The sequence below is a fragment of the Oreochromis aureus genome, linkage group 20 (assembly GCF_013358895.1).
Source record: "Oreochromis aureus strain Israel breed Guangdong linkage group 20, ZZ_aureus, whole genome shotgun sequence".
NCBI classification, from domain to species: Eukaryota; Metazoa; Chordata; class Actinopteri; order Cichliformes; family Cichlidae; genus Oreochromis; species Oreochromis aureus.
Window position 1 is genome coordinate 27473807 of NC_052961.1, and position 18320 is coordinate 27492126.

At 40.3% G+C, this 18320-nt stretch overlaps 1 protein-coding gene across 7 annotated transcripts; it reads left to right on the plus strand.

The window, feature by feature from the left end:
• Nucleotides 1-102: 102 nt before the first annotated feature.
• nadka (NAD kinase a) lies at nucleotides 103-17829 on the plus strand. Of its 7 annotated transcripts, none has more exons than XM_039604867.1 (12): nucleotides 103-131; nucleotides 1563-1739; nucleotides 4688-4771; nucleotides 12489-12618; nucleotides 12734-12842; nucleotides 12947-13032; nucleotides 13118-13220; nucleotides 13368-13510; nucleotides 13983-14082; nucleotides 14380-14537; nucleotides 14720-14802; nucleotides 15308-17829. In XM_039604867.1, exons 2-12 carry the CDS (start codon nucleotides 1588-1590, stop codon nucleotides 15453-15455), a joined length of 1296 nt encoding a protein of 431 aa, XP_039460801.1. In that variant the 5' UTR covers nucleotides 103-131; nucleotides 1563-1587; the 3' UTR covers nucleotides 15456-17829. The 7 variants fall into 7 exon arrangements, with proteins under 7 accessions (XP_039460801.1, XP_039460802.1, XP_039460800.1 ...); XM_039604868.1 differs by having other exon boundaries at nucleotides 125-153; XM_039604866.1 differs by lacking the exon at nucleotides 103-131 and adding an exon at nucleotides 145-291.
• Nucleotides 17830-18320: the final 491 nt, after the last annotated feature.

The window sequence follows — 18320 nt, forward strand, 5'->3', positions numbered from 1 at the left end:
ACCTACAATGTAATTACTTAATAGTTTCCTCCTGTGATATAATTTGAATGCTGTATATATAACCTATGGTGCTGCAGTTTGGAGAGGTAGTCCAATATGACGTCGACGCAGAGGAAGCCCGTGATTGGCTGGTCAGTATGAGGAAGTTGTGAGGTGATTGTTGATTCCCGAGAAGTGAGATGGTCTAACTATATTATTATCAAAGGGAAAAATAATGGTGAAGTTCTGATCCTGCGGGATTTTGCCGCGCGCCAGATTTGCGTCGTCTCCCGTGACGTTGTGAGTAAAAAGGTACACGTGCAGCTGGATGATGTGACGCTCTGTGATCAGGACGGCTAACTGCTAGCTTAGCTTGGGAACTAGCTTAGTTGCCTAACCGGGAATATTTCTCCATCTGTGGTCGCCACCATTCATCCGCTTATACAGTTAGGCAAGTCGGTGGAGGTGCTGTTGTAGATCACACGGGACAGTTAGACCATTAGAAAAGTGATAAATCACAAAGCGAGCAAAGGCTAGGCTGTTAGGCGCAAGATAAATATTAACCCGTGTAAGCTAGGTTGCATCTTTTTCTCTAGCTGGCTGACGGTAAGGAAAAAACTTTAGCCAGTATAATTTAGTTGATGCTTAATGTTGACATAAATGGACGTTTTTACTGTTTAGACAAACTTTTATTTCAATTTAATGTCGACTTAGAAAAGAGTGCATAGTAACTGTTATGTAATTTGGTGAACGCCGGTTACTGGGAGATGTAATCTGTCAGATCGATAGAAAGATAATAAAATTAATAGAAACATCTGAGCGCGTCAGTGGATTTTATTTGTGCCGAGCTGTAGACTCGCTCATGTTTTCTTTATGTATATAATAGGTGGAATGATGTTCTGTAAGTTTTTGCCTCTTTTGGATCATCAATACAAAAGCTGGTTTTATTACATGAAGTTTGGCGCATGCAGCCAATACACTGAGCCGGGGTTAATGTTTCTGCCAGCTGAGCTGATTAATGGTTGCTAGTTTAGTTCAGATCAGGACAAACTCATTGCTGTTGATCCACCTCATGGGAGGAGTGTGATTGAGGGGGGCAGGGCGCAAATTGAAAATTTGGCATTTAGCAATTGACGAAAAAATATAATTTATGTGTGCAACTTTGCCAGCTCTTTCACTAGGTAAATATTACTAGCTATAGTCTATTTTTAAGTTCTTATGCTATAGTCCCTGTATCTGTTAAGGCTGCGATTAACTGTTATTTCAGCAGCTCTTTTGTGTGATCATTTCTTTGGGTGTCAGTGGGGATGAATACATAAATTGGCACATTTCTTTTCTTCTGAGCCGATTGTGAGACACACACATACTGTTATGTTTTCCCACATTCAAAATAACTTGAACAAAAGGCTCTGAAAATCATCTTCGACCAGCCTCACACAGTTGTGAGTCATCTCCCAGCATTTATTGTCACTTGGTTTCCATTCCTTTGTCGCAGTTTAGATCCTGTATATTGTACAGATCATATATCAGGTGTCACGCAAAGTGTAACACCTGATCGCTCACAGATTGCTGTGTCATGTCAGTTTACCTCCAGCCTGGCTGTGTGAGATGGAGGGTGGAAAGGACGTGCGAGTGGAATCGGCCCCATACTGCTGCTCCACCTGTGATGGAGGGGAGGTGCCTGCCCGCACCCTGATTCGAAGAAACAGAAAAGTCCGCAGCTTGAGCACCTCCTCAGCCAGCACCTCCTTTGAATACAGGTAAAGCACGTGTCCACGCATAGAAGTTGATTTTATTTATTTTTTTAATTTTAAAGGTGGTAATGAGCCATGTTTAATGTGCAAGGTCAGAAAAACAGTGTTACTTATAACTTCATCCCCTCATTTTTATCTTTCCTTAGGGTTATGGTCGTGTGCGTATGTGTGTATGTGCACGTGTGTGAGAAAAATTGCTGATTCACTGGTCAAAACCTCCTTATCAGACACGTTACCCTGGTGCAGACTAACCTTTAAGCAAACAAACCAGGGCTTGCTGGCTTTAGGTTCCAGTACGCTTTATGTTGTTGTTAAGTTTGTAAGTTTACTTTCATACAGATCGTTGCTATAAAGGTCAAGAATTCATTACTCACTAAATTTGCAGTAAGTCTGTCAAACACACGTGCACACACAGATACAAACAGCCATGAAGAGGCCCACTGCATGTAACGATGCCAAGTGTTCAGCCTGAAACATCCAGATGTTTTTTAAATGGTCCATGTTGCCATGACTATAGTCCAGTAATACAATCAGTTAACCTGATTGCATTACTGCACTACCACATTGTAAGCAGCATGGAAAATGTTGACACAATCTCAGTTGCAGCAGCTGAGACTTTAGTGAAATGGATTTGTGTGGGTATCTGACTTCACGGAAACAGGATGTTTGAAACCTCTTTGGTTTGCTCACTGTTCATGTTGCAAGGGGTTTTGTTTTAAACATAGTTGTCCTTAACCAGTAACAAGTGCTTCTCCAAAGGAGACATCATTAGAGAGAACACTTTTCTGGGATGTTGAAATACAATCTCCCAGAAGCAGTAAGACTTAGGAGGAGTTTATCCTAATTTGGAAAGGATACTTTTCATTTTAGTGATATTTGTGGGTTGTAAAAAGCAAAAAGTGAAGTTGACCTCTTTTGAAAAGTAACTAATGTGAATTTAGTTAAAAGCTTCAAATAAGACCTAAGCTTAGGATAAGCTGACCGCAGTTTGATATCTGTGTATTATTTTACTAATACAACACAATACAATATCTTCTGTTGGAGTGATTTTAAAAAAAGTTGTCTCCACCTGCATTGGGATTCAGTGCTGGACTGAAATATCAATACATTCAGAGATTGCTTGAGAAGTAATGCAGAAGTAAAGCTTACATACACAGCTGGTTGCTTGGGGACATTATAGGCTCTGGTAACCTAGGTGACCGTCTGATGCTAGGATGTCAAACTCATTTTACATCGTGGGCCAGATACAGCTCATTTAGATCTCAAGTGGGCTGGACCAGTGAAACTGCCCTTTAACTAAACATTTAGTCAGAGGTCAAGTACAGTTTTACAAGCAATCTCAGTTGTGGTTAATTCACAGAATTTTTTTGGACCCACTATTAAAAATAGATTTCTATAATAGAGAACCTTTCTATCATTTAATTGCTTATCTAACACTTAACTAGTTTGGTGTGGTATGAGTGGTCATACGGAGGTCTCTGTCAGTAGGAAAGCTGTAAAGCATTTTCCAAAGCCAATTCTGTCCCCCTGGCCTTATGTTTGGCATCGTCACATGTCAATCAACAATATACTTAAGTCTCATTGGTAGTCTCTTCAGTCTCTCACCTGAGACTGACCTGAGCAGTCATTTTGCCCGTAGTTGCTTGAAGGCACTAAATGCCATTGACTTTTTATGCTCTCTGGTTGCTACATCACCACAAATCCAGTGTGGACACAGCTTTCTCTTCTCTTTTTTCCTTTGCCCATTTGGCAAATGTAAAAGTCTTAAAGTTGCATTACTTTTTTTTTTTTTTTTTTTTTTTTTTTTCTCCGCTAGAGGGGAAAAAATGACCCTAAAACAACTTCACGACCGCTTATCATTGATCGAACTGCTGTCATTTTAAAACATTCTCCACATCATCCCATTGGACTCTGACAAATACCAAAGCAGTGAGCGAAACAAGAGCAGCAGACTCCGTAGAGTTGCAGACTTGGCGGTAACCGTCAGTGTGAACAGCGTCTCTGGCGCTGTGTGTTCATTTCTTTACGTGTTTGTATGAAAATATCGTTCAGTGCAGCTTTAAGCATGCGTAAACAGCAGATGGTGCATTCGCAGAGTGAGACGGCTAAGAGGATTTGTTGACTGAGTGATTCAGCATGAAGGCTGCGTTTGCGCCGTCAGTGAATGCCACCACTGACCTTTTGACCCCACACTCCAGTCACATTGTGTTAACAAAGCCTAATACAGACAGGTGCTTAAGATTTTCATTTTTTTTTCCACTGCACGGAAAGAAGATTTCTGTGAGCTCCAGAGTAAATAAGTGGATAAGTAAGGCTTATAAAACAGCTTGTTGGGCTTAATTTTACTGATGCACTGTTAACACTGCACCTATGACAAATAGACGCCCAACAAAGTCTAAATCTGAACAAAGAACATTTGAAGCACTGGGCTGTAGCGCCAAAGTTTACACTTTCACCTATCAAGTGAAAGGTTTCCAGATCGACGCAGTGACCCAAATAGAGACTCTAGTGGTGTGTCGAGGCTAAGGGGACACAAAATAAGCAAATATCGCCTGATTTGTGAATTGTGTAAATTCTGAACTTCCGCTTCTGTTTTGTCTCGAACACCCTTTGTTTCACTTCCCCTTTTTTGTTTTCTTTTTACTTTTTTTGTCTTGAAAACTGAAATTAAAAGTGTAATTTATTTGGGGAAAACTTTGACAAAAACAGTTGGTAACTTGGGAATTTCTAGAGACCAGCATCGTAATCAAAGGGTACGTGACATTCTCCGGTCTTGAGCTCAGCTTCCAGTTTCCTGTAAACGAGCAGATGACAGTAGAAGAGGTTGTGGGGTCAACTTATGCCCAGTTCGAACAAGATGAGATCATTTTAAAAATGCCTTGGAGTCTTCATTTGCGTTCTTGCCCAACTACTTACTGTGTTTACATGTGAATGTTTTTTATCCTCTCCTTTAGGAGGACTCAATCACTTCATGGACCAAGTCCTGTGACGACATTCGGCCCCAAGGCATGCATGCTCCAGAACCCACATGCAGTAATGTAAGTCAAACGGGGAGTTTTTTTGTTTTCCATCTTTGGACGTCCTTCCTAGGCTTTAGTTTCAGTGTGAGTCATTGTGCATTGAACAGTAGTGAGTTTTAATGGGTCTTTGCATTACCAAAAGCCACCTGTACGACAAAGCATCATGTCATTGCTTTGAAATCCGGTTGGGCCTGTAAAGGGTTTTGGAACAGAGAAAAGAGCAGTGTTGCTAATGTCCTTATTTGCAATAGCCAATAAGGACATGAGTGGTCAACTTTTGGACCAACTCTTTTACCTTCAGTTATGCAATTCTGTAGTTAACTTTGACGCTAATCTAGCATGTCAGTCTTGCAATTTTGTGTAGTTTTCGTACCACAATGGGTCTAAATTCTGCAGTCAAATTAGCGTTAAAGGCTATAAAGGAGCTTTTTAGCATCACGGTGAGACTTGTGCCATCTAAACTTTTGCAAGTCCTCTCAGATCTGCTGTCTGGATGGTTTTAAGGCTTAGCTAAAGCTGGCAGCAGAGTCCATTTTTCTGGCTTTTTTTGGAGAGGCACAAAGAAAAATAATCTGAAATAACTGATTGTCGCTAAGGAAGTGCTGTGGCCCAGTATTGGTAATAAAAGCAACACAATAGTGTCATAAAGTACACACTCATTTCAGTTATTGTTGGATCTCTTTTCTTTTGTTTTTTTTTTTGTTTTTTTTTTTTGTTAATGACCCATTCATAGCTAGTCTACACTTAAAAAAACAATTGGTTGTCAAATGCTGTTCTGTTCAGTTAAAAAATAAAATAAAATAAATGAAAGAGTGGAACTGTTTTTAATCCTTTACGACACATTTAACACAAGCAAAGCATGGCCAGTATAGCTGACCGCTAATAAGATAAGATAAGATAACCTTTATTAGTCCCACACGTGGGAAATTTTGTCACAGCAGGAAGTGGACAGTGCAAAAGTTATGAAGCAAAAATTAGAATAAAATAAAATAAGAATAAATACAGTACACAACTGTACAGAATAGAATAAAATAAAATACTATATACAGTAGAATAAAATGTACAATAAGATAAAAATAGAATACAAATGCTATATACAACTGAGTAAAAATACAATAATAATACACAGTCGCTTTAGATTTGCATGTTTAGAGTCAGATTTTGCTTTAAATCTAGAATGAAGCCTGAGCTGAGTTTGATGCTCTGAGGCTGTTTTTTTGCTGATCTTCAAAAGCAGGTAAATACCTCAGAGTTCATGTAGTTTAACACGTGCACATGTGGCACAAACTCCAACGTGCCGAATATGTTTTTTTTTTTAGCCAACACCTTTAACAATGATTTGCTGAATGTTCTGCACAAGATTGAAGACCATGTGCATACTAACTAATCAGTGACTTGATCAGCTGTCCACATTGTGCAGGACGTGCCAGTATGAGGAAACAAGTCTAGAAAAAATGCAAGCCGTACTCTTAAGCATCTGTAGGCGTCATGACTGACATACTCCATTGTTTCTGAACTCTAGTGCAATTTTCCTATTAAACAAGTTAACACATTTTAAAAGTCATTATCATGGACGTCTTTAAAATAATCATTTTATGAGAACAAGTCTTCCACATAAATGTGCAAATTTCCTCTTTTGTAACTCCCAAGTGTAAACGCAGCGTGTTGCACATCGTGTGGTACTTCATGTCTTTATCAGCCGGTTTCAGTGCTGAAAGTGGAACCTTGAAACCAAAATGAGCTTTATCGTTACACTAACATCATTCTTCATTGTTGTGTTGGCGTTTATTAATTTGTCATCAGTGATTTCATTCGCAATAGGGCTTGGTTATTAGTGTTTATGAGTCTGTTGAGTGCTTCGTGATAATCGCACATCACGTTGGATCACATCAGCACATCTGCTTTCCTTTTTTTGGATCTGTCTGACAAATCTGTCAGAGGCACGTTAGGTTTAGTGTGCTGTGAAATGCTTTTTTAGAAAAAGAAAGTACAAACCAGCTGCAGGTTTGAGAGACTTTTTTTTTTTTTTTTTTTTTTTGCTTGGTCTCAGATCAGTCCATGCTTGACTGGAGGTTTAAGGTCATGTGCCTTGACTACTTAAGAGTGTTTGATTGTCCTCATAAATTTCTGGGTTGCCATGTCTGGATGATAAGTGAGTGTCCTGCTGCGCATCTACCTTTAAACACAACATGTAGCATCAAAGAACGCTGTGTTGCGTTGTTAAATAGAAAGAAGGGAACGTGAAGGTTCGAATAATGACTTTTACAACTGTTTATTGATCCCTTAGATTTAGCATATCAGCAATGATTTCTGTTCAGTTCTTCTCATGTGGCTGCAAACAGCCTCACTGTACTTTGTGTCCTGTGTGTTGAGCACAATACCTAGAATAAGAAAAGAGCTATGGGTCACTTTCACATTGCTGAACTTTCTAATTGCTCAGCTATGTGACTCTTTCATTAGGTTTAGGCTGTTTCTGTTTGTCTGTTGTGGTGGTTTTTTTGAGTCTCCATAAACATTAAAATTTATTTTAATTGACTATTTAGTAACACAACTTGCAACAGCATGCTTTTTTTTGTGTGCGTGTCCTTTTTTTTTTTTTTTTTTTCTTATGTTACTGTGGTAATGCTTGGTTAATGGACGCAAGCATAAACCATATAAAACACAAAAGTGTCTTAAACCTGCATTCTGCCTGAAGGCCAAACAAGGGTCCGAGCGGTGGCTGCAAAAAGCTTTGTGGTCCTATAGACGTCTATGGGAAAACTGATTTCTGACTTGACCTTTATAACGCTTTCCTAATCAGTTTATGGGCTCGGTCACTTGTTTAACATCCCACCCAATTAAAAAGAAAAAGGAGAAGAAGTCTGTTTGTTGTAAATCTTTGTCATTATGTTTCAAAATAGGGCGTTATCTACACACTCACTGGCCAAAAGGTGATCAGTCACAAGCCATTAGCCAATACACGTAGGAGCTTCGTGGTCATTCCTGTCGCATCCTGTTTTTTGCAATCAAAGATGAATGCGCCAGAACCGATCAAGTCAAGGCTTCAGATTGGGTGACGTTGCCGTGGTTACGTCCAGCTTTTCTGCAGTCAGTGTCTTGGTCAGGTTTTTCTTTATACTTTTTTTTTTTTTTTTTTTTTTTTTTTTTTTTAAAGCAAAAGTTTCCTCAAATCTCAGATTCTCACAAATTTGCAATCCACAATCTGAAGATTTTACCCGTGAATTTTCTGATCATAGCAGCAATAGTTTGACGGAGTGATCTGATCCACCTTTTCATCTTTCATGTACAGGAATCCAGTAGTTTGTCTGCATAAAAGATTGCAATCCAACATATTTTGATAATATTTTGATAATGCTGTCCAAGACGTCAGCACTACTTGTTTCTTACAGTCACTGTGGCATCACTGTCATATACACGAGCCACCTTATTTGATTGTACCCTAGATAACTCATCGTGCTGCAGTTATGAAAGAGTCTTGACGTTCAAACTGTTGATCTCTTGACTCGATCAGTCACATAAGTGTCTGCGTTTGTTCAGGCAGATTAACTCCCTTAAAGCTGCTCGACAGGTTAAAAGTAGCAAAACCAGACTATCTTTATTCCAAAGGCTGCACTGTGGTTCTTTTCAGGATAACCTAGTTCCACATATTCAGTGTTTACAAGTGTAATCTTTGCACCTACTGTGGACCCTCAGCTGCTGTGACCAGTAGGTGTTATGCTTTAGGGCAGTAGGAAGAAGGAAATGTGATTAAAGACAAAGGTTAAGTAGCACCAGTTTAGACCTTCCTAACTGGAAACTCGCCTCTTAGATCGCTCTCTGTGGCCACATTGATACCCGACACCCTAAACACACCCTCAAAACTTTACAGTGCATTGTTCTGAAGACCAGCCATGTCACTCCCTTGTTTTGTGTTGTGCCTCGTTGCTTTGACTTCTACTTGAAAGACGAGAGCTGAGGCAACTGTAGTCAAATCCGAACTACCGCTGAATGCACACAGAGTGCTTATGTCATGCCTACGTGTGCTAAAATATAATCAGAACTTATGTTGAGTTTTTCCACTAAGTAGGGATTTAATTGAACCAAATTAAGCCTGGCCTTTTATTAAATCTACAAGTACGTTTAATTCCTTGTGATCAAAATTTAATTATCCAAAGTGGCCGAATGGTAGTGACAATATGTTTATTATATTATTTTGAATTAAAGCCCAACGAGATGCACCAAGCGTGATCAGTTCACGCAAGCAAAGATAAGAAGTCCATGCTTCTCATACAGAGTGTGCATTACTAGTATAGTAGGGGAGAGGTGTAGTGATTTACACGTTTGTGAATGTGGGAGGAGACTCAAATCCATTTAGGGTTGTCAGGAAGGGCACCTGGTGCAAAAATGGGCCAAACCAAACGTGCAGAAAATAAGAAGAGTTATTGTTTTTTAGAAATTTACTGTAATGTTAGTGATCATCTTCAATCTTCCACTAAAACCTTTCTAAAGGACGCCCAAAAAATAATTTACAGCAGGTACTATTCATAAACTTTGACTTAGTTCGAGGCTTTTCTCATTATATAAATGCACACTGATGTGAAAATACCAGCGGGGAGACTAAGACCAGCTAATGTCTGAAGACTACTTCTTGTTGGTTTTGTGAGTTATTTGTGTTTCCTGTTACAGTCACACTGCAGGGTCCCATTATATCATGTGTGAAATTTGATTTTTATGGTACAATGTCTGTACTCTGAATAAAGCCCATATTGTTTAAGTCTCTCTCTCTCTCTGCTTACTGTAGAGCATGAGGAAGCTCGAATAGATCCTGGTGTATTACCATAACCCAGAATTGCATAATTTCCTAACAAAAGCTCTGTTGATGTGTTTGATTGTTTCCTTTCTAAAGCTGACAGATCACATTAGTCATCTGTCTTGCCCATTGGTCTAAGAGGTCTTTCATTGCATTGTACCAGGTCTATGACCTCTGAGTTCTACCGGTGTGGTTTCAGTATTTGAGATAATCGCACCTGTCTGACAAGGAAGGTCCTTCCCAGAAATGGGCGGGTTCAGTACCACAGAGGGGGTGGAGTCTGAGATGAAGTCAACTTTAAGATGAGTGAGAGGTCTGATTCAGCAGCAGAATGCAACAGGAAGGTTTAGTGTTAAGTCCTCGCTGGGCCAAATATAGCCACAGAGGATCCATCAGCAGGGGTGGCATTGCTGCTTGTTGTTGTTAGTTGTTCTCAGGGCCGGACCTCAGCGCATGGAGACACTTTCAGCCTCTCAGACTGCCGGTGGCTGACCCGCGACTGGACTTGGGGAAGCAAACTGTTTCAGCTGCTATAATGTGCAGCTTTCAAGGAAGTAGTTAGAAGCAGAATGAACTGTTTTGTCAGAACGGGCAACGACGACAGAGCCCCGTTCTCCAGCTGAGTCATCCTGAAGCAGCATCTCCGTTACATGTGTACAGTTATGAAGTTCAACCAGTGTGTACTGCAGGACGCTCCCGCGAGCCACAGCGAGAACAGAGTCTGGAAATGGTGAGAGGGTTTTCTAGCATCTTCTGTGTCTTTCTCAACAGAGAGAACATGTTCAGTAGGTGAAATATTAACTGGCATGCCACCGCTGCCAGACAGGTGTTCAGAGAGTTGCACTGCAGTGACCTGCAGGGTAGCTAATATTAAACGGCTTCTTAAGTTTAGACAGAGAATTCAACTTTTTTCCAGCTCGGTAACAAAAATAAACATTTAAAAGTTGTTGTTTATATGTGCGGGGCTTAATGATTGAAAGGGGAAGGTCAGGCTGAGCATGCTTTGAGGTGGTCAGAGGAGAAACTGTCCATGAATGGATCACAGCTTGTCGCTGCTTCAAATGCTAATGAAGTTTTGCTTTTGTCTCATGTGATTGTGTTTGAAAGCAGGCCTGCACTGCTCAGTTTTAGATGTTTGGGCACGTGTGTGTGTGTGTGTGTGTGTGTGTGTGTGTGTGTGTGTGTGTGTGTGTGTCAGTGTGTCAGAGCCAAATCATTCGAAATGTTTTACTACGTTTAACTAGTCCTCTTGTTTTAAAAATGTACCAGCCATCACAGCCTTTGTAAGTAATCTATGAATGTTCTAATTTTGACTTTGGGGGTATTTTGTCTTTACATCATTTTTCGGGGTTTTTTTTAAAGAAAGGGGAACTGAATGTGTCACAGCTTTTTCTTATGTTATGGTGGGAGTTGCGTAGGTGTGTTTGCTGTGGGGGTTTTTTAAAATCACTGGTCACTGCTTTATCATACGGGGTTAGTAGGAGTGTGTTGCTTTAACAGTGTGGCGGCTGATTTCAAAGCATGTAATATGTCCTCGCATGAGGATTAAAGCTTCAAGGATGTTGAGTCAATCTATTGCGTTGATTCCTGTGACATTAATTCAGAAGAAGTGGAAAAAGCGGGTCGATGTGGTTGTTGCTGCAACTTCCAAATTTTTAGCATTCGAAAAAAATAGCAGGCCATGTGCTGTTGCTGTGAACTGTATGTGGAGATGTAAGGTCACTCATGGAGGGAAGAACCGTTACAGGCTGATGGAACAACTTCAGCACCACAGATATGATCTGGTACTTTGTCTGATTCCTGTGGTCACCCACACATTCAGTGCTGATTTCACAGAAATACTCATGTAGGTTAATGCATTACTTACTAATGATTGATTTTTGCATGTGTTTACTTGTCCAAATGTATCCATGAATGCGCTGAAGTTTTGTCATCAGTAGTTTTGGACGTTTTTGCACCAGGATAGCCGCATGATTTTATTTCATTCCTGAGGTCTACGCTCGTACCACAGCTGAAATTGAAATGTTGAAGTTTTATTGATAACAGATAAGAGAGAAGTTGATCTGTGAAAATCTATTGCTCTGAGTAACGAGGCTCAACACCCCACAAAAAGTCATGCTAATGCTAAGCTAATTAATGTTCATTTTGTTTCAAAGCTAATGCTCGGTCGGTGCATAATACTCCTGTTGTGTCATGCGTTTTAAGCAGCTTCAGTGGTTTGATCCAAATGTTTATTAAAGGGTTTACTGAAATGTGTAGATGCGGTTTGATTAAAATCAATAAGAAAGGATTTTAAAAAGCTTTTATATGAAAGTGTAAAAGAACAAGTATGTTTGACTGTGCAGTTATGCTACTGGTGACTGAACCTGAATAATCTCTAACTTCTCACTCCTGTAACTGTAATTGCATATATTTCCAGGGCTGTAAAATCAGCTTCTTGCATAGGAACTGCTTGTAGGAACTAGAATCAGCTGATTGTAGAGTCATTAAGTTCCTAATATGTATGGCAGAGCTGTAACTAACTCAAGTCAGCAGACGTATGTCTTTTTAACCTGTGAGAGTTTCTGATTTTCATGCATCCCGTTAGTTTCTACTTTAACTTTTAATCAGATGTTTGTTTGTTTTGGGGGGGTTTTCTTAAATGTTTTGCAGTTTTGTAAGTATTTTAATAACCGAGATGATCATGCGGTTGAGTCAGAACCCTGCAGACAGATTCACATGTGTGTGGCAGCAGAGCTAGACAGTAAGCCGACGTGTCTAATTGGATAGGTTCTGAGCAGCCTTAGTGGTGATGAACAAGAGGAATTTTCAGTTAGCTGATATAAGATGTGTTGACTAAGATCTCGGGGCTCACGTCCCAGGCCCTTTACGTAAGCCGGTGATGCAGCTTGATGCCGTTTTGCACTGAGTGACGATGTCTTTGTTCTGACCTGTTTCTTTGTTCAGGCACATTCAGGATCCCGCCAGCCAGAGGCTGACGTGGAACAAACCACCAAAAAGTGTCCTTGTCATCAAGAAGATCCGAGATGCCAGTCTGCTACAGCCTTTCAAAGAGCTCTGCATGTTCCTCACTGAGGTAACCACAAACCGAAGGGCGGGGGGCAGTGTTTGTTGGTGGGAAACTGCTGAGTGTTAATGTTATGCCGCATGTCTAGTAAAAATAACCGGCTCTCGATTGTCGTGTCGTTTAGGGGAAAAACATGATTGTTTACGTGGAAAAGAAAGTCCTGGAGGACCCAGCCATTTCAGGCGATGAAAACTTTGCGGCTGTTACAAAGAAATTCTGCACTTTCAGAGAAGGTACGGACACCTGTCATCTCTGATCCAGTTACATGAAGTGTATATTATTATTTTATTTTATATTTTTTTAATAAGATTTAAATAAGTTGTCTTTAATCTCCTAGATCTCGACGACATCTCCAACCGTGTAGACTTTATCATCTGTCTTGGTGGAGATGGAACTTTGCTGTACGCATCTTCGCTCTTCCAGGTATTCAGCCGGTCGCCCGTGCCGCCACTCTGAGCGTTTTTGCTTTTGCTGCTGTAAACATAACCGTCTCCTCCCTCCCCCGTAGGAGAGCGTTCCACCAGTCATGGCCTTCCACCTGGGTTCCCTGGGCTTTCTGACCCCTTTCAAATTTGACATGTACCAGTCTCAGGTCAACCAAATTATTGAAGGTAATGAATGTTTTCTAACCAGTCTTTCAGCCTCCATGTTTGTATGACCTACTTGTACAAATCTTTCTGTTTTGTTTGCATAACTGAAGGTTTGTTGTGTGTGTTATTTTCCTTAAAGGAAGCTTAATGCATTTGTACGGATTGCAGGTAACACGGCCATTGTCTTAAGAAGTCGCTTGAAAGTGCGGGTGCTCAAAGAGAACTGGGAGAAGAAGGCCAGGGTGGACGAGAAGGGGATCATTTTGACCAACGGGGACATCGAAAGTAGCCGCAAAGCCATGCAGTATCAGGTAATGTGTCCACCTCGCATTCGGACATAGACACCCAAATTGTTCCTGCAGCAGAATGCAGATTCACAGACGATTGTCCCTCTGTAGGTTAGAGCTTCTGGTTGTCCGATAAAAGTTTTTGTCACATAACTGCAGGGTGCAGCGCCCCTCGCAGCCGCAGCCCGCACTAAAAATAGGTCAAAACGGCTCGCTAATGCAGTTTGCTCGTCCTGACTCGGCCGTCTTCAAAGAAGGTGCCTGCAGGCTGTTAACCTGCTGTTTAAAGAGCAGCAGGAGCAAACTGAGTCATTTGTGAAATGTAGCTCTGACCGCACGTATGAGGTTAATGGCTTCTGACAAATATTTATACTGGCACAAATCCAACAATGTGGTGCGAGTGGGTGACATCATATCAGCAGACATGGGGGTTGTGGCAAATTGAAAATCATCTGACATGTGAATTGTTTTTTTTCTCCCTCTCACAAATCTGCAGGTACTGAATGAGGTGGTGGTGGACCGAGGACCCTCCTCCTATCTCTCCAACGTAGACCTGTTCCTGGATGGACACCTCATTACTACAGTGCAGGGAGATGGTGAGTGGCACTGAAATCAGATCAGTGCTGCATGCTGATAAGGCTAACAACAGTTTTGCTTCACTATGTGGTGATTAATGCACTGAGCCATCAAAAGAGTGTAAAGAAGGGCAAAGTTCAGCCTGCATCTCTGACTTACCGTCACCTCTTAGTAATACTTGTACTTTGTGCAGAAGCTTCTAGACATTTTTCTGCCTAAAATAAAAAAAGTAGCCAAACCTTTGCAGTGACTCTTGGATATCCTGTTAAGTACCTGAGCTTCAGTGAAAATGTGCTTTTGCATCTCTGTCCACTCAGGTGTGATAGTCTCCACACCTACAGGCAGCACAGCGTACGCAGTAGCAGCAGGAGCTTCCATGATCCATCCCAACGTCCCGGCCATCATGATCACCCCCATCTGCCCGCACTCTCTCTCCTTCAGACCCATCGTGGTGCCGGCCGGAGTTGAGCTCAAGGTATTTGCGTGCTTGCCAAAAAAGCTCATTCATCACGTGCATTTGCTGTTATTTATTTGTTTTAACAAGACACAGGCTTGTACAAGTAGATCTCATTTGAATCTGAGCAGTAACGTCACGCACACAAAAGATGAAGCATGTTCTTTCTTTGACGTCTGCATTTGTTCTGCGTTGTCTCTCAGATAATGCTCTCACGTGATGCCAGAAACACAGCATGGGTGTCGTTTGATGGACGAAAGAGACAAGAGATCTGCCACGGGGACAGGTTAGTCTGCATGCCGAGGCCATAATGCCCCCACACACACACACACACACACACACACACACACACACACACACACACACACACACACACACACACACACACACACACACACACACACACACACACACACAGAGAGAGAAAAGGTGAAACTGAATTAAGCTAAACGAAGCCCACGGACTGAGAACTTGATAAGTTTAACGCCCCTGCAGCTGCCTCAACACTTAAAGGCTTTGTTATGTAACCTTATCAACCTGCTTTAATGGGCTTGAGTCCATGAGTGTCTCCTGAGTCCGATCCAGCTTCTTCCTTTATGTAACTCAGCAAAAACATAATCAGCTTTCTGGTTATTGGAAGCGAGCTGCCGGGATATCTTTATAAGGAAGTTTGAAGACAACACCTCTTTTGTTAAGACTACAAACAATGAAAAGGGTCTTTCCTTGTTCAGCCCTTAAGAAGTAAAACTCCTTTTATTTATTTATTTTTTTCATTTAAATTCTTGTTCCAGTATTACCATCACCACTTCCTGCTTCCCCGTTCCATCGATCTGCTTCCGGGACCCGGTTAATGACTGGTTCGAGAGCCTGGCCGAGTGCTTACACTGGAACGTGAGGAAGAAGCAGAACTACCTCAGCTCAGAGGATGAGGAATTCTGAGGCCTTTTCCGAGGTCTCCTCAAAGTCTTGGTTTTAGCTTGACCGTTCTCTGTGCCTTTTTTTTTTTTTTTTTTTTTTTTTTCATCTTTTATGGATAGACAGTCTCACCAAACTCCCTTCAAAATAAAAAAAAAAAATCTGTTATAATAGTTTTCAGTAAAATGAGGTTGCTACAGCCCCTCATTTCATCCACCTTCACAGCAACAGTTTTAGTTCCCCCACCCCCTCACAAACACAGCTTTCTTTTGATTGGCTGTGCTTTGTAAACAGAAGGTTAGGGATTCTCTGTTCTCACTGACATCATAAATACCGAAGACTAGAAGGAATAAAATGATCTGGGACCGAGCATTTAGAGCAGTTTGAAGCCTGAGCTCTACCAGTGTACCACTGTGCATATATGATAGGAAATAAGGACAAGCATACAAGGTATCTTTAATTTAAAAAAAACAAACAAAAAAATTGCTTATACTAAGTCCTGCTTTCTAAAATATTGTTTCGTCATTCTTTTTTTTATAGTAAGTGTTTTTTTTTTTTGGTAAACATTTCTTTCACGACAGTAAAAAGCTAAACCCCTGTAAAGACTGCAATTGGCTGAAATGTGGACGCTGCAACATGCCCGTAAGATTCAAAATATGACTTTAATAAATTAAAAAACTGAACGTTTTTTACAAGCATTAGTTGAAGAAAATTAAACCAAATCAATATATTTTTTCTTTATGAACTATGAAGCATTAATACAATCTCCCAAATGTACCCACTGGACGTTCGGTGTGTAAGATTTTTAAAATGATGGATTTTTGAATGGAGTTTGGTTCCACTATTACTCCAGGATCTGAATGCTGTGAAAACCTCTCCTTACTTGAAGTTAAAACTTCAGCTTGTTAACAAAGTGTTTTGACTAGTAAGGAAAAGGAAACGCAACACTTGAAGTGATCTTGTACTGAAACTTTAAAAGGTCAGTTGTGGTTATCAGATGGTGGTTATCAGATGTGTCGTAGCACTTTTTAATCAGATGGCAGGGTAAAAGCTAGCGCTCTCGGTAGGGGTGACGGCAGAGTTGCACTTTCCAGGAAAGATTCGACTCTGGTAAAAAAAAAAAAATGGATGTAATGCTATCAATGAAAGGCAAATGTTGTTTTTAGAGGTTTTTTTTTTAGTTGCGTCTCTTGGAGGAGCAGATTTAAGTACATCTACCTAGCAACAGCAACATAACATTACAGACTGTGCCTTAAACACTGGTATCATTCATATAGAGAAATAATATTTTTCAAGGTTTACACCACGCTTTTTTTTTTTTTTTTTTTTTTTTTTTTTAAATCACACATTTGCACAGATTTGTGTTTTTGTGCATTCTCATTGTTACCACATTGTGACTGTTTGTCTACGCTGTCCGCAGCACTTGATTGTCACTCGTTTGTGTCATTTATTACATTGTGTAATATCTCTACTATCAACCACGGGGTGAACACTAGGAGGCGGTATCCATTCCAGGCTAAGAGAACACAGATTGGAAGTCTTCATATTTCATACTTTGTATTTTTAAAGTCTGCTTTTTAAAATGTGCTTTAAGCCATAGTATATTTTATAGACCAATGTCTGTGGGATGTGGGTGGTTTAATGGTGTGAGACTTTGGATCTGTTCTTATCAGTTTACCCCTGTGCTGCCTTTGGTGATTACTTCGAGGTGGCCTGCCTTACATGTCTGTTCGGGCTTAGTGCCCTGATGTTAATATATATATGTTGTGAATTGGCTCAACAAACTGTGTCAGGGTGAAAAGATGAATAGTTTTCATCTGTAACGCTAAACAAAAACCACCCGAGCACTAAAAGCTAATCATTCCTTGAGCTTTTGAGTATGTATATAAATGTAATGTTTGAATAAGATGTATTTTGTAAAGTTCACGTGTTTATTAACAGTTTCTAATGTATTACTAATGGATAATCTATTTAGTACTTTCTTTTTTTTTTTTTAACGTTTTTCGGATGTAAATTCTGTTTCACCGATGAAGACCAATCTGCTTTTAGTAGTTCTGCTCATCCAACTAAATTTCTAACACGGTGTCATTGGACAGAAGTACAAACAGAGCTAAAGATCTCTCTAAATGCATTCCAGGACAAAGTGAATAATCTCATTTCTGACGTGGACAGTGACAGAATTATTTCAAATGTTGGTCTAATCTCAGTTTAAAAACACACACGCGCGAAGTTCAGTAAGATAACCAGGCTTTGACGACTCTTCTGTGAAGCATTGTCAACTCTCAAAGTGCTTTTCACTTTTGTAAATGGGAATTTTGTATGAGTACACTTGTTAATGTTTCTAATATGGAGTCTGATATTTTTCCCAAAACATTTAATAAACGGGTTTAACCAACAACCTGTGTGTGGTATGTGTCTGATCATGTGCTTTGACAAATGAAACCTGTTGTATGATAAAATCATGGGCATTAGCAGTGTTACTGTAAGTACAGTCCTGAGTCACACCCCATTTCTTTCTGTTTTTCCGGAAAATGGGTGCAGCTGTTTAAATGCTCAAACACAAAGTTTGTAAAACTCAAATCAGTGAATATGTGGCGTGACCTGAGTTATTATTCAACACAGCCTGAACTCTCTTTGGCAGCTTTCTTGTCATTTCTTCAGGAATAGTTCTCCAGGCTTCTTGAAGCTCTTTTGTTCTCTTCTCTGTGAAGATGATCCCAGTAATGTTGATCCAGACTCTGAGGAGCCCAATCCATGATTGATAGGACTCTACTGTGTTTTCTATCCTGGTTTGCTTTTACTGTATTGACAGTGTGTTTGGGATCATTAAGCTTTTGACAATTTTCTAGATGTTTTAGTCCTGCCACTTTTGTCCTTCGTCCTGTCCAG